Source organism: Convolutriloba macropyga, chromosome 12 (assembly GCF_964194025.1).
Source record: "Convolutriloba macropyga chromosome 12, txConMacr16.3, whole genome shotgun sequence".
Lineage (NCBI taxonomy): Eukaryota > Metazoa > Xenacoelomorpha > Acoela > Convolutidae > Convolutriloba > Convolutriloba macropyga.
The window spans coordinates 31,642,329-31,667,589 of record NC_134479.1 but is presented as its reverse complement, the minus strand read 5'-3'; the positions used below and the strand labels follow the sequence as shown (position 1 = coordinate 31,667,589).

Sequence of the window (25,261 nt, the reverse complement as noted above, 5' to 3'; positions counted from 1 at the left end):
TTGATGACATAATGACTTTTTTCATTTTTGAGCATTAACTTAACTTTACTTGTGAAATACTGGTCAGGAACGGGTTCTAATGGTTCTAGACACTTGTCCTGGTTATTACCAGCGCTTGTGTGTAATTTGAACTGGTTTGGAAGAGTATTTGGTACTAATTTTCACATGTAATTTTTTCGTAATTTTGGTCATTTTTCCGCATCAGGGCTAGTGTGGCAAATATGTGAATTTTTCAATTTTTGTTGAACTTTGGGCAATTTTTTTGGCTTGGCCCACTCATTAGACATCGGTGGGGAATAACTATGCAATAAATTCAGGTTTTTGGACACTTTTTGGTCAACTTTTTTACTGATGTCTGAAAAAACGAAAAATGCGAAAAATTAAAGCTCCAGCGTCACTCAATTTTTAAATTGCTCCGATTGGGCTCAAAATTGGTAGATCGTTCCAGGGGCTCAAAAAACCCTGCAGCGCAAAAATTTGGCGCAATTCAAGCATTTTTCGCAAAGTTATGATTGTTTTCGTGATCTGAACCTGGCTATTTTTGGATCATGAAATTTCGGTCTGAATAAGTCGTCACTGTTCATACATTATCGGTATTGAATGGTTAAACTGGTACTGTCTGTGCTTGGTACTAATGTATGTTACTGAATTATAGGGTTTGAAGCTATTTATCGGGTCATAACGTTGATTTTTGGGTCCAAAATGCGAATTTTCGAGCATGATTTTTCCACTAATTGAGCTTCTTCGAGACATGTGTCGGTCTGGTGATTCTCTAGTGGCCTAAATCAGGTGCTAGCTGTTGTTACTGATATCTGTGGCTATCAGAGGTAGCATTTTGGTAGGTTTGGGGTTGATTAACTTAGGTTTTATACCAGTTTTTCTGTGAAATGTACTGAATTTTTACTTGTGAAGCGTCAAGTTTGGTACATAAGTTGACATAGATTGAAGATAATTGATTTTTGTCAGTAATTGTGGGTCATACTAGTGAGTACTATGTTGGTGGCAGCTATTGAAGCAGTTTGGTGCATGATTTGACTTTACTATGTGGAGTTTTTCACTTTAGAATTTCGGACCAAATTTTGTGAAATATTTGCAATTTTCGATTTTTTCACTTTTTTCAACATTTATGAATTTCTGTGCGATTTTATTGGTTGATTAGGCGTGGACAACTACTAGGGAGACGGAATATTGAATATGGGCTCATAATTCGGCTATTTGATACTATTTTTATAGTCTAATTTTGGCTCTGTTTTGACAAATTTGAGAAGAGTTTGGTAGGCTTCAGTTTTTTGCTATTATTTCAACATTTTACTTAACAATTTTCAATATTTTTGATATGGGCGTTTAGAGCTTGAGCATGCGGATGTTTTAAGCTAATAATATCAGGTTTTCAATCAGTATTTTGGATTTTATGAACATGTTCGTGAATTTTCAAAAAGTCTCCAAAATTGAGGGGCCCAGCGTCACTCAATTTTTAAATTGCTCCGATTGAGCTCAAAATTGGTGAATCGCTTTATCGGCTCAAAAAACCCTGCAGAGCAAAAAATTTGGGCAGTTTCAACTATTTTTTCACGAGTTATAACGTTTTTGCTGTAGTGAACCTGGGTTTTTTGAAAAGGCTCAGATAGGGGATAGGTTATTGGCTATGAGGCTATGAAAAACTTGTTCAGAATGATTGATATTGCTATGGTTGGACTGCTCATGAGTGGGGCTAACTGAATTAACAATAAAATTGGGCATATTCGGGTATTAAGATGCATGTTTGATCACTTTTTTTCGGAAATTTCACTCGATTTTTTGTGACTTTCGTTACTTTGGCAGTCTTTTCTCAGCTTATATTGGCACTAGGGGGCTGGGAGTGCATATTCCGAGAGCTATAGATCTGGGCGTGCTGATGGTATGGTTAATTTTTGTCAGATGTTAATATTTTTGACTCTAGTGGGAAATAACTGGATTTTTTCTGACAAAATTGTGGCGTTTTGAGAGCTTATTTGGGTTTAAGTCTTCATGATTGATACTGGGATGAGCTGGGACTGGTTTTTATGGTGCTACAAAGCTAGTGGGGGGTTGCCCTAGGGTTGTAGGGGGTATAGGTGGCTTTTATCGGGTCAGGTGGAGAATAAAATGACAAAATTTTTGAAGCGGAGGATTGAAGCAGAAGCGCAATTTTCGTTTTTTCGTCATTTTTCAACATATACTTAGAAATATTTGGTTTTAACGGTTGTTTGAGGTTGTACCATGTGGGTGGCAGCTGTGAGTAGCTGCTGGAGGCATTTGGGACAGTTTTTGGCATATTTTTGGGGTATAATCTAGACTACATTTTAATCAATTTTATTACACTTTGGTAGGGTTCGGTATTTTTGTCATAACTCAACTTTTATTGATTTTTGACGGGATTTTTGGGTACTGGGATGTCAAGCGTGAGCAGTAAGATGGTTTAGGGCTATAAAATGGGTCAATTGAAGGTTTTTTGTAGGAGTTATCATTGAATTCGAGCGGATTCGAAAAGTGTCAAAAATTGAGGGCTCCAGCGTCAATCGATTTTTAAAAGTTCTTCAAATCGCTTCAAAATTTGCATGTCGGTTCCTCGGCTTGAAAAATGCTGCAGCACAAAAGTTTGGGGTGATCGGGGCATTTTTCACAATTTTATGACTATTTTTCTGAAGTTAACCTAGGATTTTCGGAAAGGTCAATTTTAGGCTAAGTTTTTGGTACCTAGAACGGGTCGAGAGGGGTCAATTATAGCTGGAATCGCTTCTACTGGATGAGGGCTTTTCAGAACAATACGTTAATCCAGGTTCGGACAAGTAGTTTTGGAGATATATCAAAATAACTGGATTTTGAGGTCGAAAATTTTCGAATTTTTGGCGATTTTTGGGCTTTAAGGCTAAGTTGCTCAGGCTTGTTGGGCTTCTGGGGCTAATGGAGGGAATACTGGACTGTACTTGGTCTGTACGTGCTAATGGATATAGATGGTTATAGGTAGGGGGTCGAAGACTTGACATATAAGCTCAAAAATGATATTAAAATCCAATTTATCATAGCCACTAGCGAGTTTTGGAAGACTTTAAGTGTGTAATTTCTGCATCTATTACTATTTCTCTCAGTTCATAAAGACTTGCTAATACAGATTCGTAAGTGGGTTTGTGGTAGTATCTGAATTTTGTAACTAAACTGAAGATGTAACGTTCAGACATGGGGTCGAAGTAAATTAAAACTGAGCCGATATCAGGTGGATATCTAAGTCTAATTGCACTTGGGGCTGCTGGGTACCAGCTTTTGACTTGTCTGGCTAATCCCTTTGCCATTGCAAGGTCTGCTGATATACAGTGTGCAAAAGAGTGTGGAGAGTATAAGATATCCGTTGGTGAACTTAGATAAGTTGCATTTATTTCTTGACTAAAGTGATTTAAGTTTTGATTTGAAGAGCCTGGTGAAGAGTTTTTTGTTTGAGATCTGGTTACTGGTTTGTTTGCTGAACTGCTGGGCTTTTTCCCTGAATATTTTGCTATGCTAGCTCTTACTTGATCTAATTTTGTCTCTCTACTTGGGGTAGTTGACTGTTGTGCTGCTTGTGCTGATGCTTTTATTGCTTCGCGTTTTTCTTCTTGTTCCAGTCTGGCACGTGCATTTTTTGGTCCAGGACTGCCTGATCTTCTAACTCGGTTGGTTAGGTAAGGGTTTGTTCTATCTTCTTTATGCAACATTATTTCTCTATCACGTTTAAATCCGCGTACATTTTTCCGCTGTTGGTAGTCTGTTGATTTGAATGAACTTTTCTCTGGTTTTCGTTTTGGGTTATAAGGTCTGGCTCTTATTTTTCTATCAGTTAAAGCAAATTGTTCTTCGTGTGTTTCTGGAGGCGATTTAATATCGAATGGTACTATTGATGGTTGTGGCTGTTGAGATGGTAGAAACATTTCATCGTCTGATGAGGATGATACAAGAGGAACACGAACTTCTGGTTCTTGCTGTCTAATTTCGTCAGCAATTAACGGATTAACTGGTATTCGGGCAATTTGTTCTGCGTCCAGGTTTAGGTCAGCTAAATTTTCATCTGAACTGCTATTTTCATCAAATAAATTTGGGATTGCTTCGTCTGACCTTGAGGAATCAAATACTGGAAGATGGACTGGGGCAGTTCGTGGTCTAACTGCTGGTGCTACTACCCTTGGTGGGGCCGGTGGGGCTGCTGGAGGTGCTGTTACTGCTGGTCCTGCTAGTGGTCCACCTAGGGGAACATTTATGGTCACTCTGACTGGATCTTGTTTCACTTTCTTGGATTGTTGTATCTCTGTTTCTTGCTCATTGATTAATTCTGGGATATGTTTATCAAATAGGTCAGGTTCCATGTGTTCTCTTCTCGACGGATCAGGTTGAAAGTTTACAAGATTGATGACTTCGAGGTCTTCAGGAGTTTCACTTGGTTGGATTGGTTTCAATCTGATTCGATGAACACATTGGGTGTAATTCGTATTTACTTTTCGAATGATGTAATTAAAATCAGTAAGGACTTTTTCCACTTTATATAGCGGTAGCCATTTCTGAACTTGGGAAGCTATTACTGTTGATTGCTCTAATAGCTTAGGGTTTAAAAGTAAACAGAATGATTTCTCCAGAATCGGTTTTGCTGATGCTTTTTGATCATAATACTTTTTGTACTTCAATTATGCAGTTGTTAATTTTTCTTTGTTTTCTCCAAACTTTTGCATCATGGCATCTTGCAGTTCATTTACAAAATCGGAGTTTACTGCTACTGCATCCATTACTTTTCTGGAGAACCGTATGTCAAGGGATTTTATGGGTTCTCTGCCATGGAATAAAGTTGAAGGACAACAATTTGTCGCTGAATGATATGAAGTATTATGAATAAAGGTTGCAAGAGGAACATATTTATGCCAGTCTTTCCATTGTTCTTCTGTATTAAGTTTCAGATTTCGTCTCAGTGGTCCGTGAGATCGTTCTACTGCTCCGATAGTCTGAGGGTGCTTTAGTGAGGCATGTTTTAGCTTTACTTCTAATAAACTTGCTAATTCTGACATTAATTCAGAAGTAAAATTGGTTCCTAAGTCACTAAGTATCGTTTGGGGAATATAGCTGTGTTGGAAGAACACCTTTACTAGTTCTCGGGCTACTGTGTCAGCATATCCATTTGTTAATGGAACTGCGAATAGGTACTTTGTGAAAACATCTATTGCACTCAAAACATACTTATATTGCGATGACATTAGGGGGCCTACTAAATCAATTTGGAGCATATCTCCTGGATATGATTGTAGTGAACTGACTGGTTGCAGTTTCGGTGTGATGTGGCTTTTCGGTACTCTGTTCAATTGAAGACAAGTGAGGCAGTTTTTGATGAAGCTAATGAAATGTTCAGTGAAGCCTGGATAATAAAATCGCTTTCTGAATTCCTGAATTGTTGCTTTAATGCCTAAATGTCCTGCTGTTTGTGAATTATGGAGTCTGTATATAGTCTCTTTCCACAAATGCTTAGGTACACAGAATTTTTTTATGAAGTACTTTTCCAGTATCATCATAAAAATTCCGGTATAAGACATTCCCTTCAAGAATTAATCTGTTTAAATGTTTGTAATACTTTTTTAAGTTGGTTGTAGCATACTTTAAGTCTGGTTGTTGATTGTTTTGTTGAATCCAGCTTATTACTATTCTAATATCTGCATCTTTTTGCTGCTCATCTGCTAAGTTAAGGCTAATTAAGTTGTCTGTAAGGTCTGGGAACTCACCTAATGGATTTGGGTACTCAATTGAATTTATTTCGTGTTTTCGTTTAAGTTTTAATAGCCCTTGAATTTCTGTAATTGGAACATTATTTTGTCGCTTTTTGTAATCGTCATAAACTCCTAGTTTTTTAAGAAAGTTAACTTCGTCTTCGTTTATTTCGTCACCGAGGCCTTCAGTATCAAATAACACATTTAGTTCTACATCAGGGTTTTGTGCTTCTGTGTCAATTTCTATTTCTGTAACTGGAATTCTGTCTGTTAACTTTAAAGACATTGTTGCTGATTTGTCATTCTCCATTCGCGAGAGAAAATCGGCTGCGTAATTAGCGCGTCCAGGAATGTGAGCAATTACTATGTTAAAGGCAATTATTCTGTCTAAACAGTTCCAAAGTGATGGCGGTATTACTTTTGACTGAAAGAATTGTGTGAGGCTTTTGTTGTCAGTGAGTATAATTACTTGTTTACTTGATCCTCAAATGTAGTGTGAAAAGTAGTCAAGCGCATTGTACAAGGCTAGGAACTCTTTGTAATAAATTGAGAACTTTAATTGCGTAGCATTAAACAAATGCGATCCAAACGATACGGGAGCGTATGTTTTCTTTTCTTTCTTTCCTGTTTCGTTTACGTAGTCTTCCACCATTAGTACAAAACCTGCACCGTGGTAACTAGCATCGCAAAGAATTACATACTGTAGGCCTGGTTTTGGCAATCGCAATGTTACATTTGTTGCTTCCATTAAATCTTTCTTTATTACTTCTAATGCCTTTACATGTTCTTCTATGGTTTCTATTACTGCATCCTTCTTTAGGAGCTTGTAGAATGACATTAGTTTTTCACCTAAGTTAGGGATGTAATTTCGGAAGAATTGCGTGAAGCCGATTAATCGTTTTACTTGTTTCGTTGTCTTTGGCATTTTAAATTTATCTAAAAATTTAGTTATTTTCGTTTTTTCCGGTGAAATTCCTTCTGCACTGATGTTGTTTCCAAGAAATTTCATTGTGTCAGTTGCTATTTCGCACTTTTCGGGTGACAATTTTAATCCAGATTGACGTATACACGTAAAAATTTCTCGTAAAGAGGGTACCAATTGTTCAAAGTTTGTTACTGCATTTCCAATATCATCCATAAACTGGGTACAGTTTCCTGATGCTAAACATGGGTCCAAGTAATGTCTAATAAAGGAACTGAATCCTGTTACTGACTTATTCAATCCTTGTGCAAGACATTTATAAGCATAAGTTCTCGAAGCAAAGTTAAATGCTAGCAGTTGCACTGATACATCGTCTGCCATTTGCACACAGTGGTATGCTTGAGAACAGTCAAGTTTTGTGAACAATTTTTTCCCGGCAAAGTAATTTATTGCGTCACTCATATTGGAAATCGGGAAATTGGTATTCACGTAGTCATTTTTCAACAAGTGGTTTACTTTTCTCAAGTCAATAGTCTGAGTCTTCCTGAATTCTTTCTTTGAGCGAAAAGTGGACTACTATATCTTGATTGAGACAAAGTTGTTATCAGTCCGTAATAATGCATTAGTGCGAGCTCTACTTGTAACTCATTTCTCAAATGGACGGGCGTTGGAGGGCCTTGTTCGTAAATTGTTATGCTTCTTTCTGGAGTTAACTTTATTTTCAAATCTGTGTTATATCCAACGTCAAATCTGTGTTTCGCAAAAATATCGCTGAAATTTCTTTGTTTTCTCCAAACTTTTGCATCATGGCATCTTGCAGTTCATTTACAAAATCGGAGTTTACTGCTACTGCATCCATTACTTTTCTGGAGAACCGTATGTCAAGGGATTTTATGGGTTCTCTGCCATGGAATAAAGTTGAAGGACAACAATTTGTCGCTGAATGATATGAAGTATTATGAATAAAGGTTGCAAGAGGAACATATTTATGCCAGTCTTTCCATTGTTCTTCTGTATTAAGTTTCAGATTTCGTCTCAGTGGTCCGTGAGATCGTTCTACTGCTCCGATAGTCTGAGGGTGCTTTAGTGAGGCATGTTTTAGCTTTACTTCTAATAAACTTGCTAATTCTGACATTAATTCAGAAGTAAAATTGGTTCCTAAGTCACTAAGTATCGTTTGGGGAATATAGCTGTGTTGGAAGAACACCTTTACTAGTTCTCGGGCTACTGTGTCAGCATATCCATTTGTTAATGGAACTGCGAATAGGTACTTTGTGAAAACATCTATTGCACTCAAAACATACTTATATTGCGATGACATTAGGGGGCCTACTAAATCAATTTGGAGCATATCTCCTGGATATGATTGTAGTGAACTGACTGGTTGCAGTTTCGGTGTGATGTGGCTTTTCGGTACTCTGTTCAATTGAAGACAAGTGAGGCAGTTTTTGATGAAGCTAATGAAATGTTCAGTGAAGCCTGGATAATAAAATCGCTTTCTGAGTTCCTGAATTGTTGCTTTAATGCCTAAATGTCCTGCTGTTTGTGAATTATGGAGTCTGTATATAGTCTCTTTCCACAAATGCTTAGGTACACAGAATTTTTTTATGAAGTACTTTTCCAGTATCATCATAAAAATTCCGGTATAAGACATTCCCTTCAAGAATTAATCTGTTTAAATGTTTGTAATACTTTTTTAAGTTGGTTGTAGCATACTTTAAGTCTGGTTGTTGATTGTTTTGTTGAATCCAGCTTATTACTATTCTAATATCTGCATCTTTTTGCTGCTCATCTGCTATTTTAAGGCTAATTAAGTTGTCTGTAAGGTCTGGGAACTCATCTAATGGATTTGGGTACTCAATTGAATTTATTTCGTGTTTTCGTTTAAGTTTTAATAGCCCTTGAATTTCTGTAATTGGAACATTTTGTCGCTTTTTGTAATCGTCATAAACTCCTAGTTTTTTAAGAAAGTTAACTTCGTCTTCGTTTATTTCGTCACCGAGGCCTTCAGTATCAAATAACACATTTAGTTCTACATCAGGGTTTTGTGCTTCTGTGTCAATTTCTATTTCTGTAACTGGAATTCTGTCTGTTAACTTTAAAGACATTGTTGCTGATTTGTCATTCTCCATTCGCGAGAGAAAATCGGCTGCGTAATTAGCGCGTCCAGGAATGTGAGCAATTACTATGTTAAAGGCAAGTATTCTGTCTAAACAGTTCCAAAGTGATGGCGGTATTACTTTTGACTGAAAGAATTGTGTGAGGCTTTTGTTGTCAGTGAGTATAATTACTTGTTTACTCGATCCCCAAATGTAGTGTGAAAAGTAGTCAAGCGCATAGTACAAGGCTAGGAACTCTTTGTAATAAATTGAGAACTTTAATTGCGTAGCATTAAACAAATGCGATCCAAACGATACGGGAGCGTATGTTTTCTTTTCTTTCTTTCCTGTTTCGTTTACGTAGTCTTCCACCATTAGTACAAAACCTGCACCGTGGTAACTAGCATCGCAAAGAATTACATACTGTAGGCCTGGTTTTGGCAATCGCAATGTTACATTTGTTGCTTCCATTAAATCTTTCTTTATTACTTCTAATGCCTTTACATGTTCTTCTATGGTTTCTATTACTGCATCCTTCTTTAGGAGCTTGTAGGATGACATTAGTTTTTCACCTAAGTTAGGGATGTAATTTCGGAAGAATTGCGTGAAGCCGATTAATCGTTTTACTTGTTTCGTTGTCTTTGGCATTTTAAATTTATCTAAAAATTTAGTTATTTTCGTTTTTTCCGGTGAAATTCCTTCTGCACTGATGTTGTTTCCAAGAAATTTCATTGTGTCAGTTGCTATTTCGCACTTTTCGGGTGACAATTTTAATCCAGATTGACGTATACACGTAAAAATTTCTCGTAAAGAGGGTACCAATTGTTCAAAGTTTGTTACTGCATTTCCAATATCATCCATAAACTGGGTACAGTTTCCTGATGCTAAACATGGGTCCAAGTAATGTCTAATAAAGGAACTGAATCCTGTTACTGACTTATTCAATCCTTGTGCAAGACATTTATAAGCATAAGTTCTCGAAGCAAAGTTAAATGCTAGCAGTTGCACTGATACATCGTCTGCCATTTGCACACAGTGGTATGCTTGAGAACAGTCAAGTTTTGTGAACAATTTTTTCCCGGCAAAGTAATTTATTGCGTCACTCATATTGGAAATCGGGAAATTGGTATTCACGTAGTCATTTTTCAACAAGTGGTTTACTTTTCTCAAGTCAATAGTCTGAGTCTTCCTGAATTCTTTCTTTGAGCGAAAAGTGGACTACTATATCTTGATTGAGACAAAGTTGTTATCAGTCCGTAATAATGCATTAGTGCGAGCTCTACTTGTAACTCATTTCTCAAATGGACCGGCGTTGGAGGGCCTTGTTCGTAAATTGTTATGCTTCTTTCTGGAGTTAACTTTATTTTCAAATCTGTGTTATATCCAACGTCAAATCTGTGTTTCGCAAAAATATCGCTGAATTCGACTAGTAGTTCACCTACTACTGCTTTTTGCTCATCATTAAGGGCTGATCTTTCCCACGGAAACTTGCTCAAAAATGTTATTTTATCCTGATTATTACCCTTTGGATCTAATTTCTCCATTTCTTGCAGTTTTAGCAGTTGCTCATAGATATCTCTCTGCAAGGGCGACAAGTTTGTCGGATCTGGGCACGTTTCAGGCGTTGGGAACCATAGTTTTTCATATTCTGGTGCTGGTTTCGCTGGTTGAGCCTTTCTTTTTGGGGTGTCTGTAACTTGAATTAGCTGATTTATTTCTGTTAAATAATTTTCGCTCATTTTTGCCACATTAATTAATTGAGGATCTACTTCTAACAACTTTTCAGCTTGGTCTGATGTTAAGAATGAAAATTTGGCTATTTCTTCGCCTTTATTTATGGTAATTGGGTGATCGGTAATGTTCAGGACATAGATGTACAGAATGTTATTTTCAGCAACTTTACTTAAAGAGGATGTTAATATTACTTCACTGTCTTTTTCAAAGATTTTTCGTCTTTTTCGTTTGGAATTATTACCCCACAGAGGTCAGTGAATGATTCTAGTTTATCATAAAGCTTACATTCTAATACTGCTTGTTGATTTGGCTGTAAGACTTGCTTTTTCTGTGTATAAACTCCGAATTTTTTACGTTCTACAACTCTTCTGGGTTGCTTTTCTGGCTTTATTTCATTTATTTGCAGAGTTTGATCAGGGAATTTAATGTAACTTTGTCCTGGGCAGATGCTAACTTTATGTTTAACAAAGAATGGGTTGCCTAATATTACAGGAGTTGTGACAATTAAAACAAGGAAATCTTCTGTAAATGTTTGTGTGCCCAATTTAAATGTAACTTCAATTGCTTTGTCAATTTTAACTATATTTCCGTTTGCCATTTTAACTTTATCTAGATCAGGCTTTTCTATTTCTGTTATTGAATTGATATTTGTATTAATTAGCTCCTTGTAAAACTCACGACTTATCACGTTTGCAAATGCTCCTGTATCGATTAGTGCGCGTCTTTCTAATTCTCCATTAAATTTAACTTTAACATAAGACAATATTCTGCCTAAAAGTGGGACAATGCTGAATAATTGCTGAAAATGTGGTGTTGGCTTTGGTGAGGATTGAGGTACTTGTGTTGGGAGTTGCACAGATTTATTAACTTTACTTTTATTATTATTACTTTTGCGTTTTCTACGCTTTTTGTTACTTTTAATATAAACTGGCTCTATTACTTTATCTAAACTAGGACTAGACGTGCTTTCGTTATAATGGTTAACTGAGTTTTTATAATTTTTATTTTGATTTTTAATGTTGGGTGGCTTTATTAGTTTTTTTGTTGATTAAATGGGAAATTCATACCTCTCATATTTCTACTTTGGAGTGCACCAGCACGACTAAATTCTTTTGCTTTTTGCATACCATATCGGTCTTGTGCTGGACTATCGTAAACTATACCCTGTCTAAGAAGGTTTTGAGGGGTATTTTTCGTTGGGAACCGGTAAACTGGTCTATTAACATAAGCTGGATGAACAAATGGGGGACTGCCTGAAGGTTCGGTCCAATAATTACGAGTTTGTGGCTGTTCGTTAGAATAAAACGGTCTAGGGGCATTAAATTGTGGTCTAAACTCTCGGTAATTGTTAGCACGGGGGGCGTACTGTTGCTGGGGCCGATAGTTTTGCTGAATTGGACGATAATTAGACTGATATTGAGGGTAATTTGGTCGATAATTTTGATATTGGGGCCGGAAATTTTGTCTATAACTTTGTCTGTAGGCTTGTTGAGGGTAATGTGGTGTGAATATGTTTACTGGGCCTTGTTCTGATGGCTCATTTTTAGGTGTTGATCTCTGCTCAAGTTTCTGCTCAAGTTCTTTCTGATTATTTGAAATAGTAGCTATTGCTTTTAACATTTTATCAGTATTTGCTTCCGTTATTTCATTAAAACCGTCGTCAAAGTACTCTTCTCTGTTACACATCTCCCTTATTGCAATTTGTTGGCTAGCTAAGGTGCATAATTGATCAATGGTATCTGTATCTGGCCTTTCTAAGAGCTTAGGCTTAAGCCAGTTTGGCATAGACTTAATAAAGAAGCGCTTTATTTGCTCGTTTTTTCGGTTTTCTGACATTTCAATGGCAGATTCTCTTGCTGCTGTCTCTCTTTCGAATCTACGAGCCTCTGGGTCACCTGCTCCTGCTGGTGCTACCACTATTTCAGGTGCTGGATATGCTTTATTGGCTTCAGTTCTTAACTTTACTAAGAAAATTTTTACAGTGTCTGTTTTTGGATTAAACTTTTGATTCCCTAACTTTATAATTCTGATCTCTCTCAAGTCATCCTGCGTGAATCTATTTCTTAGAGCTGTTATACTGTCTTCGAAGACTAGTCTGGTAGCCTCTGGTAAGGTTAGGAAGTATCGTAAAGCGTCTCCTTTTAAATGTAATTGTAAAAAGTTCGCTTGTTGCGCGTTTGCGATTGCTGCAACTCCGATTGCACCTGTTATTAGTTGTTCAAACTCGTTGAAGTTGTCCGTTTCTGATCCGGAAAAAGGCGTGATATTGATTTGCGCGTGTGCCATTTTGCTTTTTACCCGATTAGATTATATACTTTTTGTTCAATCAGTCTTATTTTCGTTCTAAAGTATTAAATAGCACACTTAACTTAACTTAATGGAGAGATTTAGGTGTTTTAAGAGATGAAAACAGTTAAATGAATAGCACAAGAATATCAGAAAAGAAACTACTGAAACCATTCGTTCAGAAAATAATAAAGATGGGCTGCTTATAAGCCTATTCCTAAAGCTCCGGTCGAATCGTCAGACTTATATCGTTGAAGCCGTATGGGCCGCCGAAGTCTCACCTCTAAAGAGTGCCCCTTAGTTTAGGAAAATTCGTGGGGACCACGACCGCACAGGCCTTGTGGAAGCTGCACTCAGATAGGCAACAGCATAATTGACCGAAGTCACTGTTTGATTCATTAACCTCCGGAGCTGGGTGGGGAAATAAAATATAATTGTTTTTTATTTTTGTTTAAACTTTTGTTTTGCCCTCTTTTTTAGTTAATAATTAAGTTATGGTTTCAGTAATTTATTATTCTGATGTTATCTGATAATCAGTGATGATGTTATCAAGGTTAATTTCTTTATCAGATTGAAGTTTGTGACGGATAAGTCCAAATTTACGAGATTTCTGATTTAAACTTTTTGCTGTCCAATAAATTGCAACACGTTTGTCATCTTTATCTAGCACATAAATAACGATGGATTTATAAGCTGAAGAGGAAAAAGCGCTTACTATCTGAGCTTGTGTTTTATTGCTGTTATGGGTGTAATTAATGTGGTTTCCTTCAATATGTTCAACAAAATTGGGGGAAGCGCGGCAATTATTAATAGCGGGGAGAATTTGTTCTTTATAAATTGACATAAAGCACCAAAATTAATTTTACAAATTCATTTACTCACAATATCCTCGCTTGCAAATACCCTGTGTTGTTTTTGTCCGTTGTGACGGCTGTGGTTGAGTGTGTTCCAGTTATTGTCCACTCAAACACTTTTGTATTACTGTTACACTTAGTCCACAGAGACACAAACACAGTTTCCACCCAACCCATTCTTTCCTTTGTTACTGCTTTTTGTGTTATCATCTTGCTCGGAAAGGAAGTGCTGGATGTGGTTCTGGATGATTGGAGGCTCTTAAGGTAATGAAGAAGAAGAAAAGAAAGAAGACAACAGAATAAAGAAAGGAAATATCGAAAATATCAAGGAATTAATCGAATTATCGGTCCGTTAAACTGGAAAACAGTTAATAACTCCTGTCACCATGTTACGCACTGATTTTTAATAGTGTTCCTCGTGGTGTTATTGAGGTCTATATTAGAAGTAATTAACTTGAATAATTGGCATTTTACAAGGACTTATTTTGGTGTTTCACAGTGCGATTTTTAGCGGATATAATTTGAGTAAAATTAGCTAGTAATAGCCTTTTATTGAGCGGTTCAGATGCGTGATATATCCACTAGTTTGCCTTGCATTTTAGTGTTAAGTTAGTCGCTATTTCTTCTGTAACTAAGTTTACCAAACTTGGAGGTTTTCAAGAGAATTTCCAGTTCAATCTTTAATTATTTTTTAGCAAGAATTGTTTAATAATTTTAAGAAGTTTCTCAAGTTTTATCAAGTTTTTATAAGATGATAGGCAACTGATTGTCAGGCTGGTTCTCCGGTGTTTTGGTGATAGTGGGTTCCGCAGGACTGTGCCTTCAGTTGTATTGGTCCTTCGCAAATATTTACTGATTTACAAGTTGGGCAATTTCCGGCTTTTGTACGTCTCTTGATGTTTGTTCAGTACATATACAATTCCGTATTAGCACCTACTTTATCAGAATAATTACTTCACCAAGTACATAATCTCTCATGAAGTTATTTACTGATTATGTGAATTTATCATCAAGAAACTCAAAAAAGTAAATATTGAGGCTTTTAGGCACTTGAAGTGTTTGCTAGTAAAACCTGTCAATCTGCGGTTGTTTTTCATAAACATAAACAAATTAGGGGTTACAGGCCTAGATGGAAAATACTGGCTATATATGGCCTTGAAACTAACTGAATATTAATTAATATAAAGCACTTAATTATGGATATTTTAAGGAATATCATCACGTAACTATGAGGGACGAAATAGGGGCGTGACATATAGTAAATCTCTGGATATGAAGTGTTGCTTGCTAATATTTGGAACAACAGCATCGATCGTCTGAGATTATTGAAACAGCATTTATTGTCTGGGACTGGTACTATGGAATTGGCACCTTGGGATGTTTAGGTACTGTGGACGTACGTTCAATGCAGACCGGATAGAAAAGCATGAACAGATCTGCGGAGAGCAGAGTAAGAGGGCACAGAAAGACATTGGCAACAGAGTTAGTTGATTGTTCCATTTTATTTTTTACGTCGTTTCAACTGCTAAATACGAATACCTTATATTCGTTACAGGGATTAACCTATGAAAACAGTTGAAAACAACTGTTTTCTTAATTTTTCAAATAAAAGGTCCTGTCCTATTTCTCTTTTAATCCCTGTGCGCTTGACTGTGTTGTGTAATGATACGTGCTCTTCTGCTCTGTAAGTGAGAGGTACTTAAATTATATGGGGCACAAAAGGAAAGATTCGAAAATTTGTCTAGTTTACAGTTTTCGGCTTGAAGTGAAGTAATTTGAGAGGTCACCTTTTTGGCTCTAAATGGATCAAGTTCCTTATTCTCGACTTAAGCTCATCGAATCATCTTTATAGGCCAAACCTGGTGCAGTTTGGGGTGGCATGGCTGGAAGTAGAGGGGCTGTGGGTGGAAGCAGTAGAAATATGAATCAACAACCTGCATCCGCTTCTGGTAGGTTCAATGTCGTTCATTTTTTAATTGCTCTTAAGCGAATTTGGTATAGCAATTATTTTAGTTCTGTTATTCTTTTTATACTGCTGCGTTTTCTTTTTTACGACTCACGGGGAGTGTTGGAGTGAATTTGAAGCATGTGATGAAAATACGAAAAAAACTTAGTTGTGGTTTGACTTAGTTGTGGTTCGACTTAGTTGTGGGTGGTATATCAGAAGCCTCGATAAGGCGAATAAAATTTTTGTAGTTATTTGGTAAAAATTTTGAACTCAATTTATGTAGACCAAAAGTAAAACCTTGGACACGCCGAAAGAAGTAAAGTGAAAAAGCGAGTGGTTTTCAGGCGGAGAATTTGTTCACTTAATTTAAAAGTTGTGAGGAAATGGTCGTTGAACAAAAATTTGCTTTCTCTTCAATGATTTTTTTTTTGTACACAGCGGCCAATTTGACTTTGATATTTACTGTTTAATTGCTCTCGAATGAGAAACAATTATTGTTAACGTCTGTGTCTTTTTTAATGCAAATTTTTCGCTTGACTTTTTTGCGCGTTTCTTCTAGAATAATCTTTTTCACGCACTTCTTCTTGGTTTTTGAGTGATTTTTGATGCTCTCACTCCGGGATAAAGTTTGTTCAAACAAAACCGATTGTTAGAGACCCGATGACAATTCCCTTATAGCCCAGTGGTTAATAACTCTGTCGAGGGGAAGTAATCGGACTCAGGAGATCGGGGATGGAATCCTACCGTCGGCTGATGTTTTTGCAAACTTAAAGAAAAATTTATCGAGTTTACAGCCCCTGAATTAAATTGCGCCGCCTGTCATTCGAGAGAAATTTTTTGGACGTCATTTTGTGTATGTTTTATTGAATTTGTCGGTCGCATTTTTACTAAATAGTTTGCCGAGCCCATTTCTATTCATTTCTAGGTCTAGATTTTGTTTAGTCAATAAAAATTTTGAATTTTAGGTCAGGACTTGTGTTGCTATTTTTAAAATTCAAGGCATTTTAATTGCGTCGGGGCGCTGTTTTTTGAAGACCTGTTCACACATTTTCATGGTTTTTAATAGCCGCCCTCATCTTCTCAGCCAGCTACTATAGCGCTCCTATTTTTTACAATTCAAAGAATTTGAATTGTATTGGGGAGCTGTCTTTTTTTAAGATATGTTCACATTTTTTCATGATTTTTGAAGTCAAATTGGAGTAGTGATTTTGGTCACGGCGAAACAGAAAATGGAGTGAAAAAGCGAGTGCTTTTGCGGCGTGAAATTTTTTTAACTCTAATTTTAAAGTCGAGTGAGAAATCGGTGTTTGAACAAAAATTCGCTTTCTCGCTAGTGATTTTTTTGTTCACATGTGGCAATTTCACTTTGATTTTTACTGTTTTTTCGATTTTTTGGATCGGATTTTTTTTCTAAATGGTTTTTCCAATCCATTCATAGTCCGTTTTAGGTCTAGTTTTTTTTAGTCAATGAAAATTCTTTGAATTGTACGTCAAGACTTGTTTTTTTTTTACTTCGTCAAACTTTTTTTCGCTTTACCCATTTTGCCGCTTTTCGACATTTTGCGTGAAATCTTTTTGACTTCTCCAGGCCAGTTTCACTCTTCTGTCATTCTGCTCAAAGTCCTTTTAAACAGCAGCTGCTCAGCAAAGCAATTAAAAATGAAGAGAGTCAGTATAAAAAATCAAAGTCAGAAATAGAAACGGGATAAACCCAGAAAGCCCATTTTTAGATGCCCGGTACTTGAACTTTGTTCTCATAACTTTAAGTTACTATCTATAATGCTTATTGGTTTTGATACTAGACCCTGTAGCCTCTCACTGAGAGACAGGAGTATGTTCAATTATGAAATGACATCAAAATAAGTCGAACTTAAAAATGTTTTTTTTTACAAAAATCAATTTTTGTTGATATTTTCTTTTCTTTCAATCCCAATAGAGTTATGGGAATCAACGGTTGCTATTTTCCGGCAATCTGCCGGGTATGTTTTGAATTCGAATCGAAGTGATGATTTTTGTCACGCCGTGACAGGAAGTGGCACTTGCTCAGGAAAGTAATCTAGCATCAATGAAGTCGGTTTCGGAAAACTAAATCAAAAATAGAAAGATGATAAACCGAAAAAGCGCAATTTGAGATGACCGCGACTTGAACTTTGTAGTCTTTGTAACCATTTCTAATGCTTATTGGTATTGATACTAGCCCTTTTATCCTTTCTTTAGGAAACAAGAGTATGTCCAACTACAAATTGACATCAAAGTAGTTTGCACTTTAAAAATGTTTTTCCGGCTATGTCTAAATCGTTACTTCCTGATGTTTTGTATGAACAGGAGAACACCGTTTTGTTATTTTCTTTGAATTTAATGGCTTTTTAGTATTGATCAAAACTAGCAAGCCTATCAAGAATTCAATATATTATTTAGCATATGGCTCCAAACGGTATTCGACATCAGGGGTCGGAGATCCATATGCTTCACAAAATCATACTCCTAATACTCCCATCGCAAGTGGGTAACATTCTAACGGTCTGTCTTAACCTTCTGTTTTATTGTCTTTCACAATCTCTATGGTTTCTGTTGATCTTGTATATGTTATTTTGAAGAGTCATATATTTGGTTCTTATACATGATTATAACCGGCTTTCGAATATGTCGATATCATTTGTGTCACTTTTGAAAATGGAAAAAGTATCCAAAATTTGTTTCCTGTTGGTCAAAAAATGGTCAAACACACGGTAAAATTATTTTTGGAAAAAGAATCTCGTAAACAAAAATTATTCTATCATCAGAAACAGCTAAAACCCGAATATTGCATGTTTGTTTTAATCTTTTAAGCAAAACATCATTAACAATAAGGAGAAAAATACCAAAATTGGCATTAGGGACGCTCGAAACTCTATTCGTAAGAGAAAAGGGTTTTATTGAAGTGGGATCTGCTGTTTCAATAATCGTGCATGTTTAAAATTCTCTCTGGTCTGGGCGTATAGTGGGTTTTAATAATGAGCTATTTTATAACTTTGTTTAGTAACTAGAGAGGGCAAACATCTGAAGTTATGAAACTTGGTTCTATTTCCGAGCTTTGCTTTCGCAAAAAGCTGTCTTAAGATTATGCTGTGTTTTGCAAATTTTATTAATCGAAAAAAAGTTCTTAAAAATTGTACTACGCTAATATGTGACCCTTTAGCGTCCCGGATACCTGGTGGTAGTATGCCACCCTCGGGGTCTATGGGGGGCAGGAAACCCCCTCCTGCTGCCTCAGGGCAACGAGCCCCCCAAGCTCCCACTTCCTCATCATCCAACCTTAGTGCCACCAGACGTGCTGTGCCCAATGCCCAAGGTGACAAAACTAACTGTGAACTAATGTGAAAAGTAGCTAACCGATTTCTGTGCTTGCTTGCGTGTTTGTTTTCGTATGTGCGTTGTGGTTGTATAGATTTCTTGACTCTGAAAAAGTAACTGAGAAAATCTGGCATTAATTGAAAAGCGTGGCAGTTCGAGATCTGACAGAATTTCGAAGTGACTGTAACTGGAGTCGCGTAAACCATGATTGCAAGTGTGCTATGTGGCATCTCTATATAGGAAAATTTTGCATTGTAGAATCTGCCACTATAGAGATCTGGCATATAATCTATGCTTGAATCTGAACTTTTTAGTTTCACTAGCCTAATTGTTGTGATAAACTTATTAAATAGTTTCAGAGATGTCAAATGAGACAGAGGCAAATGATCTTCCCAACTTGAGATTTCTAGATCAAACCCCTATTCTGAACAAACAGGACGCGAAGCGGGCCAAACCCGATTCAAGTCCAAGTTCAGATACCTTCGATGAAGATTTGTTTTTATCTAAAATTGACAAAATGCTCGAAAGCCGTATCAGCAGCATCACTCCTGCTTGTATTAGTCAAATTATCACTCAAGTTCGAACGGAAATTCAAGTAACTATTCCAAGTGCAGTGAAGCAAGCAGTAGAACAGGTCAAAGAGGAAATGAAAGCCGAAATTATCAAGCATATTGAGGACGACCTTTACTATCAAGAAGAACGCTGCAATGTAGCAGCAATGTCCCAAGCCGAAACTGTTGAAAATTATACAAGAAGGGTCAACATCCGTATTAGTGGCGTTCAGGAAGACTCAGATCATACTGGTAACCGAAACGTACCAGAGAAAGATTACGTGACCATCAAAAAAGTTATTGAAGTTGCAACATCAATAGGAGTGGAAGTCGACGAAAGGGACATCTCAACGGCACATAGACTCCCAGGCAGGAAAGCGGGTGAACGCGTTATTATTGCCCGTTTTGCTAGACGGTTGGTGAAAACGCAGATACTCCGAAACAAAAAGAAGTTGTCGGAAGTTGGAAGTAATGTAAAAATCTTCGAAGACATATCCCCTGCTAGAGCAAAGTTTCTGGCAATGATGAAAAGAGATCCTAGGGTTGAATCAGCCTGGACAAGGGAGGGCACGATTTTTTACCTATGGAAAGAAAACAAAAGAGTGTACAGAGTGTTTGATCTGCTTGAAGCAGCCAGGAACCTGAATTATAATTTTTCAGACTTTGTTAAATGTTTCCAACCATCCCATAGCAATATTTTTCCCACCTCCTCGTGCAGTGACTTCACCTAAATCTAAAACTTCAAATTCTTGTTCACTTACTATTCTAAATTTAAACGTTCGCTCCTTAAAAAGACATATAGAGGACCTGGAAGCACTTCTACATAGTCTTGAGTCTCCACCTGATATTCTTTGCTTGACTGAAACTTGGCTATCTAAAAATGACGACCCAAAATCACTACTGGTAACTGGTTACCAAAATGTAGCTTCAAAAGTTCGTGACTCAAAAGGCGGTGGCATTATGATTCAACTAACAGCTAACTGCTCTATTCAAAAAGAACTGGATTGCGTGATCGAGGAGTCTTTATTTGCGACCATAGAAAAACAAGGTTACGAGTTCCGGCTAGTGGTAATATACAACAAACCAAGGGCAAATAAACTTGATTTTGTGGACTTAGTAGAAGAAGTTTTGGGAAATTTAAATTCCAAATGCTTGCCAACTGTAATATGTGGGGATATTAACCTTGATACGATGAAACAAAATTTGCTCACGAAAAAATATAAAAACGCCATTCATTCAAATGGTTTTTTTATAACACCCAATAAACCCACCCGTGTTACAGAAAAATCAGCAACTTGCTTAGACCACTTCATTTTTCAAAATTTGATAGGGGATGTTCACATACTTGAAAATCAAAGCTTTTCAGACCATTTTCCTGTTACGTTGAAGTGGACAGTGAAAGCAAATGACCTGGAAAGCAAAATTGTAAGGGATACATCATTTCTTCGTAACTGCAGTATTGTTGAAAAATACTTATCTGCCTTGAGTCACGAACTTTGTAATGTTTTTTCAGCACACAGTGGTTGTGCAAATTCATGCTTTAGTGCCTTTCATCACATTTTTCTAACCGTTACTGAGCAGTACGCTCCACTAAAACGTATCACCCCGCACAATCGAAATTCTACACCTAAATGGTTCGACAACAAAATAAAAAATATGCGTACGCAGCGGAATCTTATTCACAGGAAATGGAAAGCAGACAAGTCAAATGGCTCTCTGCGCAAGAAGTTTACAGATATTAGACTTCAATTAGAAAAAAGTATTAAAACGGCGAAAAAGGTTTATTATCGAAATATGTTCGAAAAATGTATCGGAGACTCAAGACAAACATTTAAACTTTTAAATGAGCTGCCAGGAAAACATTTGGTAAATAATGCAGTTCCAAAGCTTTCCTCGTGCATGTCAGATACTGCACCTAACTCATCTAATCTTCAAGTAGCTGCGAAATTTAATGAGTTTTTTGCTAGTATTGGCAAAAATATTCAGCGCAGTATTCCTTCCGAGGCAGTCACACCACTGACTGATGTTAATATGACATTGAGAGTATATCCAGTTTCTGATACTGAAATAAGTGAAATTATTGATTCACTTCCGGACAAATCTTCATCCGGTGAAGATGAGATTAGTAATATTGTAGTGAAGACAACAAAATCTGTTGTCACGAAATACCTCACATCGTTAATTAATCAATCATTTCGTGAAGGAGTTTTTCCCACTGAGCTCAAAAAAGCAAAAGTCATTCCATTGCATAAAGAGGGATCAAGACTAGAAGAGAACAATTATAGGCCAATTTCTCTGTTAAATGTTTGGAGTAAAATATACGAGCGGGCAATGTTCTCTAGAATTTACGAATACCTGGAACATTTTAATCTTCTCTATCGCAAGCAATTTGGTTTTCGCAAAAAGCATTCCACCATAGATGCATTGGCAGAATTAACTGACAGAATAAGAGTAAGCCAATTCAAAGTTGTCAACTTTTTTCTGGATCTACAGAACGCATTTGATACACTAGATCATCAAATATTGCTCCGTAAGCTCGAAAGTTATGGTATTCGTCATAAGTGCCTAGAATGGTGTAAAAGCTATTTATCTAATAGAACTCAGAGAGTTTTCGTGGCCGGTGTGACATCAACTTCGTTAAATATAACTTGTGGTGTCCCTCAGGGCTCCATACTTGGACCACTGTTGTTTTTAATTTATATAAACGATTTACCAAGAGTGTGTAATCAACTTAGTGTCCATCTTTTTGCTGCCGACACCAAACTTTGCAGTTTAGGTTGCTCAAGAGTAGCTATCCAAGATGACTTAGATAGTGTAGCCGCTTGGTTAAATGCAAATAAACTTAAGCTCAATATGCTAAAAACGGTTCAATTAAATTTAAAAACAAGTGCTTCCAGTGAGCGATTCCACATCGCATCAGAAGAAATTAAATTGGAACCATCATGTAAATATTTAGGCATAATAGTTGATTCAAAGTTGTTGTTTAGCTCTCATATAGATCTTGTCATAGGAAGACTTAGTAGGCAATGTGGTATAATATCAAAATTAAGACACTTCGCTCCAAGGTACCAGTTAATAGAATATTACAAGAGTATCATATGTCCTATCATACAATATGGAATTTTGGTGTATGGATGCTCTAGCTTCACGTCTTTAGCTCCAATCCATCTGCTACAGAAGAAAATTCTTAAATTAATTTACTTTAAGAGTCGGTTCGATCAAAGCGAAGATCTATTCTGTGCAAACAAAATTCTAACAGTTTTTGAATTACATGTATATGAGCTGCTTAAGTTTGTTTTAAAATCGATTAACAGTTTCCATGCCGAAGACTATCTAAACAGTATGTTTCAGTTTGAAAGACATTTTTTAACGACAAGACGAGCAAAACACATGTTACTAAAAGTGCCGTTATGCAGATCTAAATTGGAGCAAAATTCGATAAGTCGTCGGGCTTCAACATTATTCAATGTTTTGAAAATTCAAGGACTCTTGCCTGACTCTATCGGGAGCTCAACCTATAGCCAAATATCAATGACCTATCATAATTTAAAAGAATCTTATATTCTTGGAAATGAGGAACTCATTCGAAAAGTGTTTTTCTGCTAAATTTCCAGAACCCTGTAATTCTAGATGCTTTCTTTACAAAATAACGAAAATCTACGCAAAAATTGTGGCGGTGCCTTCGTAGAAGGCACGGCGATTCGTTTTTTGCTGTCAAAATTTGATTTTTCTAAATTCTTAAGATAGTTTTTAACAATGTTTCTTCAGTTCGAGTCTTTTTATATAAAGAACTTATTTTTCTCTTCTTTTTTTCAAAGTTGGCGAAGTCTGGAAGTTCGCTTGTGCATGCAAAAATATGCCATAGAAGAGGGCATCCAGTAGTGAATTGTTCAAAGTTACCTTTTAAGTTCTGCGTTATGTTTTTGAATCATTGTTAGGAAATGAAAAAGAAAGAAAAAAAATTTGAAAAATGTTAATAAGTTTATCATCAATGTTGTATACATCTGGGCACGCTGTGAAGTAGGTCAAACGGCCTCGTTGCGTGTCCTTTCCTTGCTTGAAGATAAATAATACTATGCTGATCGTTCTGCTGTACTTTGCTATTCTATTGTAAACTTCGTTGTTTTTTTTTCTATTAAATCTATGCTGTTCTGTATTTATACTATACAAGCGAGGATAAATTAACTCTCTCTCTCTCTCTCTCTCTCTCTCTCTCTCTCACTCACTGAACGCATTCGTTAAACGTGTAACATACTATCCTGCCATTCATTATCGTAACTTAAAACACTCGCGTGCACATTTCAGAATGTCGAAAGTCTGTGCCAGAAGTTAAATCCCAGAAGTTCCCACTTAGCCAGTTGACTTTCGTCATTTTAAAACGTACGCGGTTCTTGTTTTAAGAATGGTTACGTGATTTTGCAGAAGTCACTTCGAAATTCTGACTAATACTGGTTACGTGACTAGGCTTCGCGGTTCTCGATAAACGCCAGAAGTTCAGTAGCTTCAAGTAGCATAGTCACGTAACCAGTATATGAAACACGCACGTGCAAGATTTAAAATGCCGAAGCATTAAAATCCCAAAGTTTCATACATGCAGTTTCAGATTTTGAAACTAATTTGCAAGATGCTTGTGTTCCAAGCAATGTTATGTGATTCTGCTAAAGTCTCTCCCGAAGTTCTGGTTTAAATAAACGGTTTCCGCGTTAAAGTCTGTTAGTGTGCGTTTTACTAATTGTTATCAAGTGTACAAGATTCGTGTCTTTTTAATACTAATACTAATTGCTTAACAGAAACAAAGAAAAAACAAACAAACTTTTTCAGCGGGTAGTCCAGTTAATGCCAGACCCTCGCAGTCAGGAGCAATGAGGGGAGGGGCCCCACCTGGTCAGAGATCTGGATCGATGCAAAAGAACAGTAGCAACACTGCCAATCAACAGACGTATGTTTGTTTTATCTTTGGATTTCAATATCGTATGTTTTAATGAAGTAAAATTCTGAAAGTCAGGCCAGACCTTTTTTGACTGCGTTTATCAAGTAGTTATTTTGTGACAGAATTTCTGAATTAAACGTACATATGAAATTTTTTTCCCAAAAAAATTTTTCGTAGATTTCAAATTCTTCCTATGTGCCGGTTGTGGGCATCCTAATCAGAAGTTGGCAGAAATTGAACGTTAAATAGTATTTGTATATCCATTTTTGAAACATTTCGGGAAGCTGGTAGCTGGAATTTTGATTTGCGAATTGATTCGTTGTGACACTAACGAAAAATATCAAATATTTTAGTAGTTTCCCGCAATTGCTTCAAAAATCTCTAATTCCATCAGGCTTTCGGTCAAATTTATCCATAATTAAGAAATTGAGACTTGCACATGTCTGCTTTTGCACAGCAGTTTCACAGCTTCCGCTTTACTGAATAGTCGGTAAATTTTTGGAGGCAATTTAAAATAAAGTATGCCATTTTAAAAAGACCAACCCCAAATTTGTGTAATAGCTAATGACGAAGGTAAACGAGCAGCGAGAAATTGAGTAGAATTTAAAGAAACAGTTTTTTCTCAGCGTTTAAAATCAACAATTAGGCTTGGGCACTGTCGAGGAGCTGAAATTGTGTTCAATCGATTGAAATGAAACGTTGCGGTCACAACGGAAAGTTTTTTCCCAGAAAATAGGCTTTCTGAATGTCATCAACGCAGCTCAGCGCAACTTTCATGCAAATCAAATTTCCTAATAATAGCATGAATTGAAAATGTAAAAATAACGACAAGATGTACTTTGAATTTAAGAAAAAGAACTAATGGTAAAGCA

The 25,261-nt window shown here is 36.6% G+C and overlaps 2 protein-coding genes across 7 annotated transcripts in view; both read left to right on the top strand.

Moving 5' to 3' along the window:
* The window catches only part of LOC142350852 (zinc finger C2HC domain-containing protein 1A-like), an 82,778-nt gene that overhangs the window by 14,284 nt on the left and 43,233 nt on the right, over positions 1-25,261 (top strand). For 2 of the 5 annotated variants that reach the window (XM_075402825.1, XM_075402828.1), the window contains exons 5-8: positions 15,013-15,109; positions 15,480-15,576; positions 18,754-18,921; positions 24,281-24,398. In XM_075402825.1, the coding sequence (XP_075258940.1) occupies positions 15,013-15,109; positions 15,480-15,576; positions 18,754-18,921; positions 24,281-24,398 (480 nt within the window). Of the gene's footprint in view, positions 1-15,012; positions 15,110-15,479; positions 15,577-17,993; positions 18,078-18,753; positions 18,922-24,280; positions 24,399-25,261 lie in introns of all 5 variants that reach the window. The other 3 variants (XM_075402826.1, XM_075402827.1, XM_075402829.1) reach the window with 3 other exon arrangements.
* Positions 19,235-25,261, top strand: part of LOC142350851 (chaperone Ric-8B-like) — an 84,438-nt gene continuing 78,411 nt past the window's right edge. For both annotated transcript variants that reach the window (XM_075402823.1, XM_075402824.1), the window contains exon 1: positions 19,235-19,261. The gene's annotated coding sequence lies outside the window, so the exon portion shown is untranslated. The remainder of the gene's footprint in view (positions 19,262-25,261) is intronic.